Source organism: Dryobates pubescens, chromosome 8 (assembly GCF_014839835.1).
Source record: "Dryobates pubescens isolate bDryPub1 chromosome 8, bDryPub1.pri, whole genome shotgun sequence".
Taxonomy (NCBI): domain Eukaryota; kingdom Metazoa; phylum Chordata; class Aves; order Piciformes; family Picidae; genus Dryobates; species Dryobates pubescens.
In genome coordinates, this window is record NC_071619.1 from 14288534 (window position 1) to 14311013 (window position 22480).

At 40.2% G+C, this 22480-nt stretch overlaps 1 protein-coding gene across 5 annotated transcripts; it reads right to left on the reverse strand.

The window, feature by feature from the left end:
* Nucleotides 1-1030: 1030 nt before the first annotated feature.
* Nucleotides 1031-11188, reverse strand: ZNF518A (zinc finger protein 518A). Of its 5 annotated transcripts, none has more exons than XM_054163519.1 (3): nt 11088-11178; nt 9043-9163; nt 1031-6657 (listed from the first exon to the last, which is right to left on the reverse strand). In XM_054163519.1, the coding sequence occupies exon 3, from the start codon at nt 6556-6558 to the stop codon at nt 1912-1914; it is 4647 nt and encodes a 1548-aa protein (XP_054019494.1). In that variant the 5' UTR covers nt 6559-6657; nt 9043-9163; nt 11088-11178; the 3' UTR covers nt 1031-1911. The 5 variants fall into 5 exon arrangements, with proteins under 5 accessions (XP_054019494.1, XP_054019493.1, XP_054019495.1 ...); XM_054163518.1 differs by lacking the exon at nt 11088-11178 and adding an exon at nt 10285-10860; XM_054163520.1 differs by lacking the exon at nt 11088-11178 and adding an exon at nt 9822-9851.
* Between the last annotated feature and the right edge of the window lie 11292 nt (nt 11189-22480).

Sequence of the window (22480 nt, forward strand, 5' to 3'; positions counted from 1 at the left end):
CCTCCTCACCACTACACTAGTCGTCTTCACAGTTAATTAATGTCAGAGCTCAAGTCCATTGGGCAGGGTAAAATGATCCAATTTTGATACAGAACACATTAATTGTTACATTAACTGTCTCAGGTACTTCAGTTGACTCCCATACATAACTCACCAGCTACGACGCTAGTGTGCATCTTCCTGCCAAAAGGCACATCAAGAAAGAAAAATATATCTAGCTACTAAAGAATTTAATAGTTTTAAAAAATAATTTTAACACTTTTAAAACCTACGTCAAACTTTTACTGGTGACTTCCCTGTGACATCTGTGAAATACTTCCAGCTGTTTCACTGGTAGCAAGTTGATCTTTATTTTCATCTTATGGAAACAGTCACAGAGAACTACCCTTGGGCTTGCACACAATCTAAAACCTCAAGACATAGAAATAATATAAATGCTCCAGTCCTCTCCAAGTCTAGTATTAAATTTTGACAGTTTTTCCATCATTACTTTGGGATGCTGACTTGCACATCTAAGATGTGCAAGTACATGGGGGAAAAGGTGCCATATGGTTAAGGGTACTCCCAGTGAAGACTGGATCAAGCCTCCAAACTCATTAAGTATCTGAAGGACAAGGACCCTAAATATAATTACTGTTGATAATAAGGATCATCATTTACATACTTTCTCTTATCCACTATGGATAAGGTCTTTTGTTTACATACCCTCACATAAACATGAAGAAATATGAAGCATACTCTCCCTTCAACACTATCCCTAAAACTGTTAAGTAGGAAGCAAGCAGCTGTTGCCAAACCCTTGGTACTCTGAAAGAGAGTTCCATCTCAATAAGCAATAGTAGAAAATACTATTTAGTCATTATGGGGCCAAACTAAATCCACCTGGAATAAAACTACAATGTAGTTACAGGCCTGAAATGGTGCTTCGCACTTTACCATATCCTGGACTTCCTATAGGTTTTGTAGCAGACATATTATAAAACAAAACCAGAAATATTTTCCACAAATGCTCACAAGCATATTCTGTAAACACAAGTTATAGCGAATTTAATAGTGACAGAGTCCATACAGGTTAGGAATGTTCACCATTCTTAAACACCGGACATTATGAATATATATATATTTTCAACTGATTCAATTCTCAAGCTCACCTTATTAACACAATCATAACATGATTTATTTATATGAAAAATACTTCACTAAGAAAGTAGACAAACTGCACAGAAATAGTAGAAGTGTCATGTGCATAGCAATATAGCTTAAAGCATTCACATATGGCTTTGTTTAAATGAACCTATTGGGGAAATGGCCCTATATGGACCTGGTTATACAGCTGACATAATGTAAACTGCTTCACATCTTTTAGGCACTTGCTAACAATAGTGTTCAATCCCTGAAAAACAATATCAAGAGCTAACAAGTGAAAATAAAAATCCCAGGATAACAACTGTTGAATTGTCTTAAATTGGATTTAGTAGTGCATGCACAGAACTGAAAAATAGCAAGGGGAGGGATAATTTCTGTGCAAGAATTATACCAAGTAACTGAAAAGTATAAAAATATTTACATGTTTAGGTTTTAAATACGTATCGAACAAAAGCCCTGAAGACTCATTCTATAGAATAAAAATATAGGACATGATAGTAGTAACAAAAAAATATATGTATTTTTATGGAATCGTATTTGCAGTTAGTTACAAGTTACCTAAACCACAAAGCTCCTTGATCTCTTTCAAAGCCTGATGGCAACAGAGAATCTGCTCTTCCTTTTAAAACCCAAGCACCTTACATCATTTTCAAACTTCAGTTACAACACTGAAATTCACACCAAAATTATTTGTGTATCCCAATTCAATTGATTCTCTTTTAAAACTCTGTCAGGTATGACAATTGTTTTCTTCACTGGTCATCATTATATTAATGAATCCCAGTCTCGAGTAGCCTCCATCAGATGCCTCTGTCCATGTCCTACCCAACTATCCTGATTGTCAAATATTCTACCACAAAACCAGCAGCTAAACTTAGCTTTCAAGGTATTATCAGAGGTAGTTTTCACAATCTGGTAATTGTTTTTGCTAGTCTTTTTCAGTGTCAATTTTAAGACAAATCTTTCTTTTACAGGCCTAACAGGTTTTATTGTCCTGTGCCTCTTCTGAGAAGGCCCATTAGTAGTTACGCTCAAAGGACTGCAGAGGGGTGGCTGAAGAAGCGCTTTGATAGTTCTTTTTGACAATGAAACCTTAAGAACATGTCCCCTAAATTTAGCAATGGTTTTCATCACATTTACAACTTCTGGAACATCTGCATCAGGATGGTTGAGCACAACCACTGGTTGATTTCTCCGAGGGCATTTTACAAGCTGTTTAGAATTAAAAGGAAGTAATTTCAAAGTCCTCACAGTGTCTTTCGATGCCCTTGGTTTGTAAAGGACACCTGATTCACTAAAAACATTGGGCTGATTCTTTCCCTTACACTTTCTGTGCAACACTACTTTCTTTCTTGGAGGTGCTGGGTGGTTATCCTTAGTTTTCCGTTTGTAATTCTTGTTTCTTTGTACATCCACAGTTTCCGAACTTTTAGACCCAGTTTGTTTTAAATGAGGTTTTACTTTTGCAGTTCTGTTTCGTGTGCTCCATGTAGACTTCTGACTGACGAAGTTATTCCTGTTGTTAGCAGTTATTACTTGTGTACTCTCCATAGAACCCTTTTGCCACAGTGCCCCTGCAGATTTCATAGAACAAACAGGTTCCACGGGAGGAACACAACACACTGGACTGGAGCTCGCCAAAGAGGCATTTGCTGGCATTAACCTACCTGGTAAGATTAAGGCATCATTAGAAGTAAGATCAGTTTGTTTCTGTGCTAGTGCAGGAGTAAGAGACTGCAAGTTATCCAACTGCAGTGAGGGCACTGAGTTGCTTACTGACTGAGTGGTATCAGCCAGGGTATCTGACATAGAAGTCTCAATTTTCAGCAAAAGCTTTTGTTGCATGGCTCCAGTTTTCTTTGGTTGACAATTTTGATACTGAGCATTATCCTGAAAAACACTGCGTTTGCAAACCACAGGTTTGGTTGGTGTCGCATGTTTCAGAAAAACTGCTTGCTGTCCATCGGGCAAAAGTGCATAAACGCATTCCTTCTGTTTCATTTCCTCTTGCTTTACCGACTCCAAGGAACCAAAGACAGTATCCTGATGCTCTGGTAACACCTTCACAGAAGAAATTCCTTTCGCAGATGACTCTGATGAGTTTGTAAATACAAGAGGTCCTTTGAATGGCACACTATTCAATGAGACATTTGCCGTACTACATAGTCTCCTATTACAGGACCTTCTTACACTTTCAGAACTGTCATTTTTCCCCTCCACTTTTGAAGCTGGTATGGTTATTCTACCATATTCTCCAGATGCAACTCCCCCTAAAACCTGAGAACTATCACTAGGGACATCTGCAACTGTTCCAGTTGCCCCACCAAAAGCTAAAATCATTCCAGGTCCTTTATTTAAAACACAAGATGCAGGTACATGTTTAGTCACATGCCCTTCTGAACTAGTTGATGGAAGAGATCTTCCTGAAACCACCTGCAGTCCAGGTTGGTTAGCAAGGTGCAAAGGAACAAAAACTCCTGATGGAGGTGACTGAACTAAAAGAGTTTTCTTCTGTTCATGAAGAACCGGTGAGAAGCCCTTGGTATGCTGGGTTGTAGATAGCATTTTATCTTTTACTAACTGCTGTGCTACGATTGCATCTGTAAGAGGTTTTAACAACGTACCACCACCGAGATGCCTGGACAATTTATCCATTCCCTGTGAATCAAATGATGTTCTGGGTGTCTGTCTTTCTCTCCCACAATGTGTACCTTCATTTGTGCTACATCTTGTGTTCAATTCTCTCTTACATAAATGAAAGTCTACATTAGAAGGAGGCCTCTGAAAACCAGAAGGAGTTGCTGAGGTCTTTAAATGGGTAAAGGCTTTATTCCCTTCCTTGTGACAAGAGAGCAGATTGTCACAATGACATTTCACACAGTTACTTGATTTGCTGGGGGATTCTTGCTTAGTGGCTTTCACTTTTAACACATCTTGCAGCAACTGGTTTATTTCGGGTGATAAATAATTAGCTGCCTGTTCACTCTGCAATGAGAAAACAGATGTGATTTTAGGCATTAAGACTGAGTTAACACAATCAGAAGCATTTTCTTGGTATTTTTCAGCTATGTTCTCAAAGCCTTGGTGTATGCTTGCATCCAAATACTGCTGACCATTATACTGATCCTCCACAAAACACTTGCCATCAACAACATATTTAGATGGGCTTTTAGAAGACGAAGAGTTACTCTTAGTTTCTGTATGTCCGCAAGTTTTATAAACATTTGAGTGGGCTGATACAATTTTCTCTGGTTTTAAGCCCTTCACCAACTCTGAATATGAAGATGCAGACTCATTTCTCCTACTGTTTTGAAAAGAAACTGTTTTACTAGATACAAATTCTTTGTGTCTGTCATCAGTTGACATCCAAATGCTACATGGATTAGACGAAGTGTCCATTTTTGAATAGTTGTGAAAAGACAGCAACCCCTCATTGGAAGAATCCACTGAAGTTGAATAATAGAGATTATTAGTTCCATTACTATTATTCAGGCTACCATTTTGTATTTTCTGCTCAGGAAAGAAAGGCATTTTCATAGAATCATAGTGAAGTGTATTTGTAATAGTGGGTGGTAACACCTGAGGATGACATGGAGGACTATAGCTTCCCCACAAGATGCTACTCTGAGTTCCAGCTTTTGTCACATCATCACATGCAGGTATAGTTGAGCTCAACTTCACTGGCAAATAATTCAAACTTTTTCCTACAGCTACATTAGAAGATGCTACAGTTTGAGAAACACTCCTACCACACAATAAGGAACTATTTTGTTTTTCCACTATTGTTTTTGCTGAAGGAGGAGCAGAACAAGAAAATAGAGGGGAGACGAATGGGTGAACAGAATTGTTCTTTACGGTTGGCTGATCAGTTACATGTGGAATAGCACCTGAAGACAAGCCACAGGGACCAGCAGTCTGTGGCAAAGGAGTTGTAGAACCACCTTTAACAGGATCAGCTTTCTGCCTCATCAAATGTGTGTTTTGCTTACTTGTAGGTAATAATTTTATAACAATATGTTGTTTTCCATCAACAATTTTAAATCCCATAAATTTAGCACTGTAATTAGCTGGAACAGATATTTTATTGTTTCTGACCATCAATACTGTTGGCCCATGAACAGCATTTCTCAGTAATCCCAAACTGTAACTTGTTCCATCATCTGCTTTACTGTATTGTGCAGCAGTAGCAGAGAGCACTCCACTCATAAAATTATGCTTTTCCACATACATAGTTTGATCTTTTTCTTCATTTGTCTTCTTATCACTCATACGCTGGTTCCGCTCCTCAGCTTTTGTTTGATTTTCATTCACGCTTCTTAGTACTTGCACATTTTCTCCAGTTCTGTCACCACTATCACTTATATTTTCCCGTCTCCAGAATGCCTTTTTAGATGCTCCCATTTTATACCTTCTTAACACAAGTTTCAGTCCTGCTGGAGTCTTCACTACTCCGTTTTCACATTTCTCCTTTTCCAGTTTTTCTTTTGCATATAAGTGGTCTCTATGCAAAGCTATGATGTGTTTTAAAAGGCAGTCCTTCTGTGGTGTTCTGTAATTGCAGTATTGACAAACAAAAGGAAATGTACTGGTATGAACAAGGTGATGTTCCTGGAACTCCTCTTTTGTAAAGCTTACGTGATGGCATTTTCCACATTTAGATGGAAACTCATTATGTCTGTGAATGTGCTGGACAAACGTACCCACATCCTGGGTAGAAAACCCGCATTTCTCACATTTAAAGTGACCATTTACACAATGCTCTGATGTGAAGTGTTTTGTCAAATCCAACAAAGTGTATATTTGCTCATCATTACAGAGCTCACATTTTACTAAAGTGCTACGATGGGTGCGTCTATGCTGTTTAAAAGACTGAAAGTCATTAGCCGAGAAATTACACATCTCACAAGGATAGGAAGGCAACTCGCCATAGTGTAACAACTGAAAATGTTTCTGCAGGTCATTTGGGCTGTATCTAACATTATTCTTGCACTTCGTACAGGTGAAATTCAGTATCTTTGCTGCAGTTTTCAACCCTTCTTCAAATTGCACTTCTGGTTTATTTTGCAAGTGGATTTCCTCAGAACAATTGAGATTGCTTCCATTTATTTTCTCTAAACTTAAGGACTTCCTTGCAGTTTGCTCTTTACACTGAAAGAGTTTTCTAAATCTATCAACTTCGTGCTTCATTAATACTTCATTTGGAATGTTCACCTTAGGTAACTCAATTTTCACATTTTTTAGTTTGTAAGAGAGACTGACATCTGCAATTGCTGGTTGAGTCACCATACTTAAAGTATCATTCACCAGTGCTTTTTCCAAAGTAGTATCTGTAGAAAAATTCTTTGCAGCATTGTGCTTTAACAAGTTAATTTGCCTTTTATCACAAAAAAAATGTTCATTTTCAGATGGCATGATTTTAGGTGCGAACTCTTGGGATTAGTCTTCGTTCCTGGGGCAAGAATACTGAGTCGAGTTGTTCTCAAGGTTCTAGAACTCCCCCATTTTATTTTCCTGAAATCAGAAAACAAACAAAGCAAATATTACTTTTAAAAATAATGCAATTAGAGCACTCATTACAATTCATTAATAAATAGGCACCGATCTTAGAAATTGTTTATTTTTATAATAGCATTTGAGAGAAAAAAGGATGAGGCAAAAAACGAGACCTTACATTGCAGTCTTTGTATTTGGAAAGATAAGTGTCGGTTGGTTAGGAGAGTTTTTCACAAAGGTTACATGAATCTTGAAAAATAATCTTTAAAGAATTGTATCTATGAAAGTTGAAAAGTTTCATGAAGTTTCATGCCATCAAATTTTGGTCTTCTCCTATTAGGAGAGCCTGTAAGCACAAGAAATCCCAAGAGCTGGGTCTTCTCTAGAAAAAAAAATAAATAGCTAGTGTTTATGATTTACTCTGGTTTTCAGACAAGTAGTTCCTCCACTGTGACATGGATCACTAACTGAACTTAGCTGAAGTACTAATAACAAGTGACATTCATCATGATCTGCTATTTTTGTTACTCAAGTCTGATACTCTACTAGTAGCTAACCATTATGGTTAAAAACAAAAGAAAAAAATACAGAAATAAAATTAATGGAGATGCCTTTCTCAACACCAAAAAACCCACCACACTCATCTACAATTGATTTTTTGGCATGCCCACCTTTAGTAACACTCAAGTCTGAAGCAGTCAAGAGCTAAAACTGTACTCTAGCTTCTCACCATATGTTCCTGGGTATAGGTTAATCTTTTCAAAACCAGCGCATGACTGACAACAGTACCCTTCCGTGGATTAAGTGGCTGGAGTAGGTATGGTCAGCATCTTTGTCTCACTACAGACTTAACATCAGTGCTTCCATAAAAGCACACAAACAATTTACAGCTCAAGTCTATGCTCAAACAACACATGCACATGTCAACATAAAATAAGCAGAAATAGAATAGCAGTGAAAATGAGATGAGAGGGAAATTCGAAAGGAATAATTGCGTTTTCATTAGCACTTTCTACTTGAAACTCTTTCCATAGCAGAAATCACAGCATCATTTCCTTCTTTACTAGCAGAAGTTAGTAAAACATAGGTTGAAATCCGATCAACATCTCTCTTGCCACTACACTCTCCTGCCCACCCTGAAGCAATAGAGACTTGGAACTCATTAGATCATTCTATTTATTCATATTTAAAATGAAGGAATGATCACATTCTCCCCCTCACTGTGATGAAGTGCAAGTGCTGCTTCTAGAGCTCTGGGCCATCATAAGCATCCCCACTAATGTCTTGCAAGTATTTTCCCATAGTCCTACACAAAAGTATCTGGTATTACACATGTAAGTACCTGACAAAAAGGACAGCAGCATAAAAATTTTCAAGGCTGTGTTAATGTATCCTGTAGCAAATTATGCATATGCTGCATTGCATTTCTTTGGAAAAGTTAACAGTATTTTGGCACAATGCTTGAAAATAATAAGCAAAACAGACTTTGACATTTTATACAGGCTCCTACATCAAATAAATCCAATTAACCCCATCCTTCAGCTATGGGACTGTAAGATTTCATCTATACATATGACATGGAAAAAAGCCAAAAACACCCACAAACCATAGCCGCACAAACACTCCCCCTTTGGGAGACTTTTCAACTGAAGCACAGGATTGTGTATAGGACTGTGGGGTTTTTAAAACGCAATGGTTTATTTTCCTTCTTTCAAGAAGAATATTAATACATGGGAACATTACTCTACTTTGAGCCTTCAGAATAGAACAACTTATCTATGTTACACTCATTTTCACCTAAAAATTACCATATTATGATGCTTTCTCACATCAGTGGTAAATCCCCTCTTGGAAAAGGAGCAAGCTGAACTCCCACATAAAGACTACATAACTAAAAATTACTTGGACTTGTCTGCCTGACAAACTTTTTTTAAATACACAGTACATAAAGATTACAGGTTGTATGATGCAATACACCAGCCTGATGATAGGCTGCCTATCATTCAGATTATATTGTCAAATACTGAAACCTGAAATATGCACACAATTAACACTATAAAAATCAGGAGTGTAGAAAGTAAGCTGCAGAAAATAAGCCTCAGGCTTTTAACATGGGGCCAGTGTGGTCCTCAACTGGGCAACACTTCACCAACTGAATAAAACATGTACGCCTGACAGAGTCTCACTTGGGTATATTAAAACCTGATTTGAGGTTTCCTTTAACTAATTAACCACACATACTACAACTTAATTCTGTTAATATTGGCTAGCATGCAACTATAATCAAGCACCAGCAGCAAGACACACAAGAATATTTACTAGAAACAACCAGCTACTCAAAACGGGGAAAAAAATTCCAAGGGACATTTAAATGTACATCATCAAAGAAATAGTCAGACTCACACATTAAGACTTGACTTCAATTCTTCAACAGTCTTTTCAACATTTTTATACACACAAAGAAGAGGTAAATATGTTAAGACTCAGAAAAGGCCACAGTCAGGAGGAACACCAAAAAAAGGGTCTGGAAACAAAAGCAAAGGTATTTTAGAAGCTATACATAAAAGCATAACTGAAAGAAAAAGCTGAAAAGCACAAATCCTCCAGTGTTAAATTATGTGTGTTTTTAATACAAAGACAGGAAAAAACCTGTAAATACGTAGCACGTTCTCTCCCAAAGAGCACCATGAAATACAATACAAACCCTGAATTAATGAGTGAAATAAAAAAAATTGCTAGCAAATTCCTCCTAACAAGGTCTTCGCTTTGTCACTTCATCTCAGGCATTCATAACTAGCAAGCATAAACATACGAGAGGTCAAAAACAAGGCAGAAAAAAGTAACTGGTACCTTAGGCCATCAAATTTTAACTTGAACTCAAAAGACACTTAGATTTTCTTACGTACAAATTGTAATAAATTCTATAGCAAAGACCCAATTATAATTCCCTATATTTAAAACAAGCATGCATCACAATTAACTCGTCATAAATAAATAAATAAATGCCCACACACAGAACAAGCGTGAGTACCCTCCTGAGGCTTTAAGCCTCAACTTTCTTGTTCTCAGAATGTTCCTGCTTATCAATATTTTGTTTTTAAAAAGTACACAGAGAAAAAAAGTTTTAGCTGTATACTTCAGGGAGAAATGCCAGATAGGAACAAGACACCTCTATTTGATACCTTTTATAGTTTTTCCACGGGGGGAGGAAGAAAAAAAAAAAAAAAAAAAAAACACTTTCCCAGGCAGGCAGTCGTTTCAAATTTTCTGTAAAAATAGTTTACAGTTATTTAACTATTACTTTAAAGGAAAACAAAACAAACAAACTATGCTAAAGTGTTTTCTGTGTCTGGTCCCATCCTACACGCTGTCTGCAGATCCAGAGCGGTGCCTTCATCTCTACGAAGTTCTGAACACATGCAAGAACTTACAGAACTAGATCATCAAGAACCCCTACTGCTAGAGCTTCTGGCATTCAGATATAATCTGACGCAGCAAAACGATACTTTTTACAAGCAAAGCATAAAATAAATGACCAAATCACTCTCCAAACTACCAAACACAGACACCCGTGCCACACAGCAAACGCGCCTCTCAGGAAGAGTAGCCCAACGCTACAGCGATACACGACTGCCACCAACGTACCTGCAAAGCGCCACTTTCTCAGCCCACACTTGCGATGTGGAGGGGACGCTTCCCGACTCGCGATCCCGGCCACGCTGTTCACGAGCAGCCGTGCCACAGGGCGCTGCCGGGGCTTGCCAAGAAACAGAGCCAGGGTGCGGGCTATCCCCCGTCCCAGGGACGAGGAAGCAGGAAACAGCATTGACAAGCACGAGGTGGTCTGAGACGCCTACCCGGCGGCAGAGTTCCCGGGGCTGCCACCGCCTCAGGGCCGCACCGAGGCTCCACCCGCCCGCGGCAAGAGTGTTAGGCGCTCCCTGAAATTGAGGTGGGGGCGAGAAGGACACCTCCCCTCCTCAAGCTCCTCCTTGGGAGCCACTCGGCTCCTCGGGCAGCCTCAGTGGGCAGTGCCGCCCCCGCTCCGCCGGGTCGTCCGCCGTGGGGCGCTCACACGGCCCGAAGGGCGCCGCGCTGCCAGCGACGCCTCGCCTGGCTCCGCGTAGACCGGCGGAGGAATACTGTGCCACAAGTAGTCCGAGCGCCAAGCATGAGACATTCTCGCCCTCTCCCCGCCACAGCCTGGCGCTGCTTGTGCTTTCCCGGCCGCTCCACTGCCAGCCCCGGCTGCCCTACGAGCTTCCCGCGGCCAGAAGGGGCGGGGGGCGCGGACTATTTAACGACTCAGCCTTACCACGGAGAGCTTCCTGCCCCTCCGCGGTTCGCACCACTTGCTTACTCCTTCCCGTTTCAGCCCGCGCAGGGCCGCTTGCTGTCGCGTGGCTCAGAGAACCCCCTTCCCCACCCACCGCCTCTCGCGGACTTACTTTGGTTATCTCCATAGTCCGGCGAGTCGCTGTCGGCGGCCATAACAGTTTTCATCCGGGGACTGTGGGGCTGCGAGGCTGGAGCTGGAAGCAGCCCTGGCGGAGGGATACGCTTTCACCTGGGCCGACGGACGGAGGCCGATGAGGCCCAGGGTGGGGGAGTGTGTGGATGCGGGGAGGGGTGGGGCGCGAGGCTGGCCGTCGGGGTCGGTATCTAGTGTGGGCGAGGCGGCCGCACCGACGTCCCCTGCTACCTTCCGACTTCTCCTTGGATGTGGCCATGGGGCTCAGGAAGGGAAGGAAATACAATGCCGGGCCGCCCGGTGGGAGGACTGAGGTCCCTCGCACGCCTTCCCCGGAGCTGCTGCATGCTGGCGTAAGGCCTGCTGCCGGACGGCCTTGGCCATGTGGCGCGGACATGGTACCGCCTGGCCACACAGCCCTTCATTGCTTTTCAATGGTTTTGCGATTCCCTCTGCCCACGGTGTGTGCGGCCCAATGGTCACTAATGCCCTGTCATAAAATACACGGAGAGAAAGGCCTGCTCATGGGATCTTTGTGGTCCACTCTAGACAAGATTTTGCTGATTTGTGGGTGCCGGCAGGGGGTATCAGTAGAAAATGGCTGCAATGAAAGCATTCAGAACATTAAAACGTGGGTTAGATGGCTGCTTGTGTTTTCACATGCTCAACACAAGTATCAAAGATGAGAATCATTACAAATTGAATACCTTGTTAGAGGTGCAATATCATTGCAGCCTAGGAAAGGGATAAACTATGCTTGTTAGAAGTAACGTGCTCTTAACGTGTGAAGTTTTGATGCACCTGGAAAATCGCCAAAAACAAAGAGTATGAAGACATTTGTGAACAAGGAAATTCAGATGTACTGTGGCCAAACATCCATCACAGATAGACTATCAAGAAGAAGTGAATAAAGAGGTCCTTGAAAAGGAAAGCCTCCCTTCACTCAATAAAATAACATTCAAAAATCAAAAACTAAGAGGAGAAAGTCTTAGGTTCCCAAAGGAATAACCTTAAACTAACTAAGCAATTTAACAGAGCAATTCAGTTAGATTTTTCTCCTTGTCACATCATACTAGTTGCAACAAAGTTTTAAAAATACACTTATAATTTGGATTTCATTTGAGAACAAGAACTGTTGCAGTCTTTCAGAGTATGTGCATGTAATAAGGATCTCTTCAACTGAAACATTTTTAATTCCTCCTTCAGACTAACATCACTTATTTCCCTTTCCTTTACATCCCAGTCTGTAAAAGAAAAGTAATAGAAGGCATTTTAGGGTGGGGGAGTATGGCCCCAAGGAATGTCATCAGGAGTAGAATTATATCATTGATGGTTCTACTACACCCAAATTAAACAATCTGTGCCGCAGGCAAGCAGAAAAATGCATGGGTTTGCATGCAAAACTTCAAATTCTTCTAATTCATTGCGTTTTTCTAGATGGTCAGAAGTGGAGATTATATATACATACATTCGTACAGTGTTTTGGATGATCTGAAAAACACAACTGCAGAAAACCAAAAACAAAACAAAGATAAAAACAGAAGAGAGACAAACAGCATAGATTTGACAGTCAGAACACTAAAAGAATTATCCATGAAAGTCACCAGTCATTAGTTTTTAGCAGCTACAATGTAAAATTTATGTTAGAATTCTAGTATTCCTAACCTGAAATTAACAACTACATTGTACTGTCAACTGCTCATCCTAACAAATTCTCATATACAGAGATAGGAAAAAAATATTTTATCTGTATTTTATTATTTCATAATTCAAATTTAAAACACATGGATGTCAAATACAAGAGAAAAAAAACCTGAGATAACACCCACAAGGAAAGAAGAAAGGCTAGCATCTAATTTATCATATACATTGAGATTATTTGTAGCACAGGAGGAATCCAAAAGGATGATATCTAAAAATTATTCAAATCATAAATCTGTATCTGGATTAAGAGTTGTACAGGAACATACTGGGGGGGGAATGGAAAGGTCTCAGTCTGATGAAAAATTACAACAATGGGCAAACTCAACAAAAAGATTGACATTGTAGAGCAGCTTCTCTCAAAATTTATGAAAGAGTTCTTTGGTTGTGAGACTCAGCATCCACCAAAACACTTTTCAAAATGTCTGTGTAATAGTCTATAACCTTCCCATTTTGCAGGAGTACTAGGAACCCCTTACAAACTATGACACTTGCATACACATGTAATTCACCACTGAAGAGGGGAGCAACAAATACAACTGCCACCCAAACATATTGAGTAGAAACTAAACTGAAAGCCATTGAGGCAGCCCAAGTAAGATCAAAGTACATGGAACTGGAGAGCACACATTTTCTGAGCATTCTGATGCTGGCAGTTGAACCCGAATTGAACCTGAATTGTGACAGAGTGCATGAATACAGGCTTAGATAGTTTTAAGTACTTTTGTGTTATCCTTAGAATGCAGTTTCTTTAGTGCTCTATTCCAAGGACCAATGAATGCTGCATGAGGATTTTGTATTCATAATCTTTGTATTATTTTTCCTGAAGACAGAAATCATACATGATGCATCCGGATAGGCGTGATGTACGTTCTTAAAAATCAAGGACTGAATCTACATAATATTCCTTCCCTTTCTTCTTTTTCAGAATGTAAGTTGAATTTGGTCCACTTTACTGTGTGATATAGTGTGAAAAAGATATCCAAACACAAAACAGTAATTTCCTGTTCTGTGAAACATGAAGTATCTCACAGCAGTTTACTTTTCACCCTGAAAAAATACTATTCTGACATCTGCAGTCATTTTTTCCCCCCTAAGTGTTGGTTATTGACTCCAGACACATTTAAGCAATTTTAGAAGCTTTAAGGGTGCACATTACAACACATCTGAAATGCAAGTGCATCTAAAATGACAAGACCGTACATAGGTCCGTTATGAATTGTTAGGATTATGTTAATCCATTATAAATTGTTAGGATAATTAACTACAAATAAGTAGCCTTCATAATGCAAGTTTTATTATTGTTGCTATTAGTTCTGTATATGTGATGTTTTAAAATTGAAAGCTCAATGCTTTCTTCAAATACATGGGTGTCTCACAAACAACAGGAGCCTGTTTCATCTGGATCCCTGGTTTCATTTGGATCGCCAACTTATACATGGACAGTGGGCTGCACTGGATCAATTCACTGCATAATCTGCTGGACTACCAGAAATTACTTATATCAGAAATGAATCCACACCATATAGTTGTGAATGAATTAAGGATTTCCTCACACATACTCTGAAAAAAAAAATATATTCTATTTTAAGATGTCTATGCTAAGGCAAATACCAAGCATGGATGACCAAACGAAGCTGAGGAACTCTTTGTTAGTGAAAGCAAGCCACTTATTTTTAATGTGATGTTGCTCATGCATTTGCCTGAAATAAATTAATTCAGTCATAAATGTGAAAGAGCTGCTTTCTGAGTTAGAAACAATAAAGTAATGTTACTGCAACTGTGTTCCATATTTGAATTATCAAGTAGAAATACTTGGATAAAAGTAAAATTGTTATTTCAATTGTTATCTAATTTATATATTTATAAATACATATATAAATATATGTATATATTTTTATATTATATAAATATATAATTCATACATATAAATATATTTTTTAAAAATATATTTATATATTTTATATATATTCAGTTGTTATAAGTTACTCATGTTTGTTGGTATATGTAGGAAAACCAGACAAATTCCAGAAGTTTTTAGATTCTGAAAACTTTGAGACTTGCTTCTCTCTGATTTTTTTTGTTCAATCTAACATGAATTTAAATTAGTTTCTCTTTCTACAGAGAATACCAATGCAGTAGTTGTTTTCACCAGAACTTTTACTCCTGCAGTTTTAACAATTATGGTTTAGATAGCTCCAAAACTGACAGGCACTGTGAAAGCCACAAAGAAAGCTGAAACACTGACTATGGCAATCTTCTTGCATACACGCAGGTAAATCCACAATGAGAAATCCTTGATGTTTAGATATTAATAATGATACTATTAGGTGTCAGCATTAATATTGCTATGCTTATATGATAATATGTCATGAAGTTCAGGAGGACTTACGATTATGCTTTCCTACTGTTTTAACCAATGAAACAAAATCAGGCTATTAGTAGTCAAAAAATACAGTGTTTAATTAAGGTGTTTATTTCACCTCACTGACAGTGATGTATAGGCAACCATACCTTGCAAAATACTTGATCATCAAAGCCAATAATCTAGCATCTCAGAAGCTAATTTCTCAGATATAGACATTGTTCTTATTTTTACAGCATACTGGTTTTACTGTAGAGAAATACAGAATTCTCTTACAGTAATGAAGGAACTCATTTGTATTAGCATTGTTTCAAGTACGCTGTACTTTATGAAATAAATTAACTCTGCCCAGCCAATGTATTATTTTAGTGACAAGTACATTTTGGAGCTTTTTATAAGCAGATCTGTATGGAAATCACAGATTTGAAGAATGAACTCAAAAGGCCCCCTCCCAAAAGCTTTTATGTAAGAACACTTCAGTGAAGATGAAGAACACATAATGTCAAGTTAGCACCTTAAATGAGTGAACAGAATGAAATAGATGCATTTTCTTTGAACCTTCCATTTATACTGTGTGGTTTATCTGTAAAATACACTCCCTATTTACAGGTTGTTAGCAGAATGTAAAACAACCATCTTGGAGTAAGAGTACATGACTCGGGTTTTATGATGTCACAACAGATCTTTTCTAACTCCTATGAATGAGATACTATAAGAAGAAATATCAGAGACACCTTGATTCTTTTCTACTTTTAGAACAAAGACTGTCCTCCTGGACAGTTTCCCTACCAAAGATAAGTTCTGTCAGCTCCTAACCGTAATTTTCCATCATGTAAGTATTTTAATCCCCAGTTCTCCCCATTTTTCTCCATGTGCTACCACAAAGACAGACATATTTTTTTAATATACTTTTTATTAACATGTTCACAACTTGCTGTCTTCTGGAAAAACAGATCACCATGTTCTGGTGATGCCAAGTAGTAGCTGAGGCTTCATAGAATCAACAAGGCTGGAAAAGACCTGAGAGATCATCAAGTCCTACCTAATACCTAACACCTCATGACTAACTAAACCATGGCTTCAAATGCCACTTCCAATCCTTTTCTGAACACCTCCAGGGATGGTGACTCCACCACCTCCCTGGGCAGCCCATTCTGATGGCAAATTACTCTCTCTGTGAAGAGCTTTCTCCTCACCTTGAGCCTAAACCTCCCCTGGTGCAGCTTGAGACTGTGTCCTCTTGTTCTGGTGCTGCTTGCCTGGGAGAAGAGACCAACCCCCACCTGGCTACAGCCTCCTTTCAGGTAGTTGTAGAGAGCAATAAGATCTCCCCTGAGCTTCCTCTTCTCCAGGCTAAACAACCCCAGCTCCCTCAGCTTCTCCTCATAGGGCTTGTGCTTAAGACCTCTCACCAGCCTTGTTGCCCTTCTCTAGACACATTCAAGTGTCTCAATGTCCTTCTTAAACTGAGGGGCCCAGAACTGGACACAGTACTCAAGATGTGGCCTAACCAGTGCTGAATACAGGGGCAGAATTACTTCCCTGCTCCTGCTGGCCACACTATTTCTGATGCAGGCCAGGATGCCATTGGCCTTCTTGGCCACCTGGGCACACTGCTGGCTCATGTTCAGCCAGCTGTCAACCACTACTCCCAGGTCCCTTTCTGCCTGTCTGCTCTCCAGCCACTCCAACCCCAGCCTGTAGCACTGCATGGGGTTGTTGTGACCAAAGTGCAGCACCCGGCACTTGGACTTGTTAAATGCCATCATGCTGGACTCTGCTCATCTGTCCAGCTTGTCAAGGTCCCTCTGGAGAGGCCTCCTACCCTCTAACTGATCAACATCTCCCCCCAACTTGGTGTCATCTCCAAATTTACTGATGATGGACTCAATCCCCTCATCCAGATCATCAGTAAAAATATTAAAGAGCATGGGGTCCAGCACTGATCCCTGGGGTCACCACTAGTGCCTGGCTGCCAGCTGGTTGTGGCACCATTCACCACCACTCTCTGGGCTTGGCCCTCCAGCCAGTTCCTAACCCAGCACAGAATGCTGCTGTCCAAGCCCTGGGCTGACAGCTTGGCCAGGAGTTTGCTGTGGGGGACGGTATCAAAGGCCTTGATGAAGTCCAGATAGACTACATCCACAGCCTTCCCCACATCCACCAGGCAGTCACCTGATCATAGAAGAAGATCAGGTTGGTGAAGCAGGACTTGCCCTTCCTAAATCCATGCTGGCTGGGCCTGAGCCCTTGGCCATCCTGCAGGTGCACTGTGATTGCCTCCAGGATAATCTGCTCCATAACCTTGCGGGGCACTGAGGTCAGGCTGACAGGCCTGTAGTTTGCAGGTTCCTCCATCTGGCCCTTTGCATGGATGGGCATCATGCTGGGCCAGCTTCCAGTCATCTGGGACCTCTCCGGTGAGCCAGGACTGGTGGTAAATGATGGAGAGCGGCTTGGCCAGCTCATCTGCCAGCTCTCTCAGCACCCTAGGGTGGATCCCATCTGGTCCCATGGACAAGTGGCTCAGCAAGTCCCTAACTACTTCCTCATGGATTTCAGGGAGATTATACTGCTCCTTGACCCGATCTACCAGTTGAGGAGGCCAGTTCTCCTAAGGTCCTTCTGCCTTACTGTTGAAAATGGAGGCAAAGAAGGTATTTAGCACCTCAGCCTTTTCCTCATCTTTAGTTACAATGTTCCCCTCCAGGTCCAATAAAGAGTGAAGGTTCTTCTTGCCCCTCTTTTTAGCATTAATATATTTATAAAAATGTTTTTTATTATCTTTCCCAGAAGTGGCCAGCTTGAGTTCTAACTGGGCTTTTGCCACTCTAATTTTTCTCCTACATGATCTTTAAATGTATCTCAAGTTGCCTCCCGCCCTTTCCAAAAGTGATACATCCTCTTTTTTCCCTTAATTCCTTCAGGAGCTGCTTGCCCATCCAGGCCGATCGCCTTCCCCACCGGCTTATCTTTTGGCACATGGGCACGGCCTGTTCCTGTGCCTTCATGAGTTTCTGTTTCAAGTAGGTCCAACCATCCGGGACCCCTTTGTTCTTAAGGGCTGCTACCCTGGGTACTCTCCAAATTAGTTGCCTAAATAAGCTGAAGTCTGCCCTCTGGAAGTCCAAAGTAAGGGTTCTGTTACTGCTCCTCCTTATTTCCCTGCATATTGAAAATTCCACTGTCTCATGGTCACTGCACCCTAGACAACTTCCTACCATCTCATCTCCCACCAGCCCTTCAGCAGGTCAAGCAGGGCCTGACCCCTGGTAGGCTCACATAACAGCTGCATCAAGAAGCTGTCCTCTATACACTCTAAGAACCTTCTGGACTGTCTCCTCTCTGCTAAGTTAAGCTCCCAGCAGATGTCTGGCAGGTTAAAGTTGCCCACAAGGACAAGGTCTGATAATCTTGAAACAGCCTCCACCAGCTTATAGAATAATTCGTCAACCTCTTCATCCTGGTTGGGTGGTCTATAACAGACTCCAACCAGGATGTCAGTTTTGTTAGCCCTCTCTCTGATTTTAACCCACAGGCACTCAATCCTTTCATCCTCTACCTTAAGTTCTGTGGCATCAAGAGATTCCCTTATATACAGGGCCACCCCTCCTCCTCTTCTCCAGGTGTATTCATGGACAGATGCAGGGGGTCTGTAAAGCCTGCTCCCATATATCTGACTCCCTTTTGCATTCCCTTATAGTCCTGTGTCTAAATACTTCTTCCTTTAGCTCAGCCACCAGATTGAGAAGATAATTCACCTAGTCACACCTCACACAGATGTTGTCTCCTTCACCCTCCATTCCAAGTGCCAGGCTCCAGCACTCTCTGTAGGTTCCAAGCAGTACATAAGAATATGGTTTATAATCTCATTACAAACAAGCCAGAAAAATATCAATTAGTTACATTTTATAAAGTATATATAAAATAAATACATTAAATACTGAAATAGGCAAATGCATGTGATTAAGAGCAAACCAGTACCAGAGTACCACAGTACATGAGAGGTTGGAAAGGACCTCCAGAGATCATCCAGTCCGAGACCCCTGTCAGTGCAGCATCACTGTTACTAGAAGCAACAAGGTGATTCAGAATTTTGTCTGCTACAACTAGGAAATTATTTAGACCAAATCATTAAAAAAAAAAAAAAATTACAAAATCCCCAGCAGAACTCTTTCAGAAAAAGCTGTACAGCCAATAGATGGGCAAGCTGTCAAAAAGCACTCAGAAGACCAAACCACAGGACAAAACCAAAATTAATTAGTTGAATTATTTGCATCTGTATGAACAGACTTCTAGAGGTTTCCGTATTAGAACTCTTGTTTATAGAATATGTGTGAAAGACTGTCAGGCTGGATGTTAGAAAAAAGTTCTATACAGAAAGAGTGATTGCCCATTGGAATGGGCTGCCTGGGGAGGTGGTGGAGTCGCCATCACTGGAGGTTTTTAGGAGAAGACTTGACAGGGTGCTTGGTGCCGTGGGTTAGTTGTTTGGGCGGTGTTGAATTGGTTGATGGGTTGGACGCGATGATCTTGAAGGTCTCTTCCAACCTGGTTTATTCTATGTATTCTATGTATTCTATTCTATGTATGTAAATTGCCTCCAAGTATGAGTAGAAAAGGCTCTCGAACAACAAAATGAATGGTAACAAAGTCAGTAAGACCAGAGCCAGGAGTTCCTATGAAATAAAGAAGGAAATGGCTGTGCAGTTATGTCTGAGGTGTAACTTTTGCCTTGAAACTCATGTGATATGAAAAGAATACATGGTGGAATATGGGACCCACATTTTTTAAAAGCATTTACAAGATGAACCAAAGAGCTCTTAAGTCCATACAGAATGACCGGATAGAAACTCTAATGAAAGCATAGAATACATGACTCTATGAATTTATTTTACAGTATTCTAGACTTTAGAGTTGGTTTTCTTGAAGTTACCAGACAGTCCCACAAAATTCTGTTATGGTCTGCACTGCTCAGTGTATTCATGGAGTGGAAGGGTGAAATAGCAGCACGCCAGAATTTGATGATGACAATAAATTTTTCAAGTCACTGTTTTCTGCAAAGAGCTGTTGACAGTGTTCATTGTCTTGAAGAACTGGGCAATAAACTGGAAGATGAAACTCAATACAATTCCAGGAAAAGGAATAGTAATTTTGTGTAGAAAATGTTGGGCTCCAAAATGGCTAATACCATGCAGAAAAAGTATCTTTGAGTATGAAAACAGTATCTGCACACTCAGTAATAATCAGAAAAGCAAATAGAATGTTTAGAAGCAGTAGCAGGGGAGTAGAGAACAAAACAGACAATCTCACAGTGCTGTTTCATAAATCCTTGCTGTGGATGTGTCTTCCACACTGTATTCAGTTCTGGCTTTCCTTTCTCAATCTGGATATCACAAAACCAGGAAGGATACAAAAAGGAACCCCAATGTGAAGAATGAAGAAACTCAAAACTTTTCAGCCATAAAAAGGGATATCTTAATAGCCAATATAATAGAAGTGATATGAAGGAGGTGAACAAGGGATGACTGCTCACCATTTCTTACAGTAAAAGAAATAGAGGTCATAAAATTATCAAAAGGCCAGTTCAAAACAAATAAATGGGCTGCTCTGTGCAATTAAATTTAAAATCAGGCAACATACTCTCAACAAGATGTGAAGGATACCAAGAACTCACAGGAGTGTATAAAGCCAGGGGACAAATCCATAGAAGAAAAATCACATAATTAAAATGATTCAGGATGACCCTGAGCTTCAGATTGCTGTGCACCGAGAGAGCAAGCTGAGCAACTAACATTTGCCTTCCTCTTCTACAGCTCCAATGTAATCTGTTCTTGGCTAGATTACAACTTCTGATCACTTGCATAGAGTCTGCAGCATGAGCAAGTGAACATTCTTAGGAATTTACTGAGCTTTATTTTGAAACTTTTATTTTGAAACTAGGGAAGGCATCTCTCTGCCTTCCCATTATGCCAAGTGAGTAAGACACTTTTATTATTATCACTTGGGCACAGGGAATTGTTGCCAGACAGCAGATGGAAAAGGCATTCTTAGAAATGCATAAACAAAATGTTTAGAACATTGATCACTGTATTTATGGCTTTACTGCATGTAAGTCAGTTAGTAATTATCTGCTTAAAGATGAGATTTCACCTTCATAAGTTGTTTGCCTTTGTACCAAAATTCGAATTTCTACGTATCTATTTCTTGATTAGACAGCACTAAAACCACTTTCCTTGGAGTATATTTTAGCCTTATGAAAACTAAAGTTTGCATGATTAAGTGAAGATCAGATTTGGCTCATTACAATGTTAGTCTCAATGCAAGCATTTTCAATATCAAGTGCAGTCACAGATTAAAACTGTCTTGCCAGAAGCTAGAGCTGGAAAAGGAAGGCCAGAGCTAGGAACAAAGGCTGAACACATCAAGGGTAGGGTTAAAAATTAGCACTCAATAGGAAGAGGAAAAAGGAGAAGGTCTAGAAAGCAGAAAATTGGGTGTGGATTTTAGACAGAAACCAACACTTGGGAGCTAAAATCTAGAGCACAATTACAACTAAAAGGCAGTAAGCCACTCATTCTGTCTCATTTCCTGTACATTGAGCCAGATTACCACCAATGAGCCAGCTCAGAGATGAGGCCATTAACCTTTGGAAAACTAACTATGGCCAGATGATTAAGGGAGAGATGCCTAAACTGACTGTGAGAGACATCTTGACTTGCTGCTTTCAGTGAGAGCTAGCTGAGCTAGCAGTATTTGTTGTGTGACATAAACATCTTGCTCATCAGCAGATACTAATGAAGGGCCCCAACGCCCTTTTTGTCGGTACTGAAGCAACACGTGAGCAGTGAGCTAGAATACATTTGCCCAGATGAGACAAGAAGAACTGGCAAACCCAGAAAACGTTGAATCACAGTACACTGCATTAATCTGTTAATGGACAGAGAGACATGGACAGAGGAATGAGAAAACAAGGCAATCCTCAAGCCTTTATCAAAATAGGGAAGATTGTATTCTTGGTGGCAAACAAATTAGAAACCACACACCATTGCACATACCGTCTCTCTGACGCAACATTACAAAACACATCCTGAGTACTGGTCTTGTCTTTAGCAAGGCAAGTGCTGATTTCCCTTTCAGAAGGTACAAATAGACAAACTGAAATATTTTAAATCATCAAAGTTATTCCTGGCTATAGTAAAAGACATAGCATTAAATATTCTATAACACCGTAACTTCTGTCCATTTTTGCATCTCTAATAGTAATGAGCCTCAGTAAAGGCCTTACACTTTTGACACTTGGG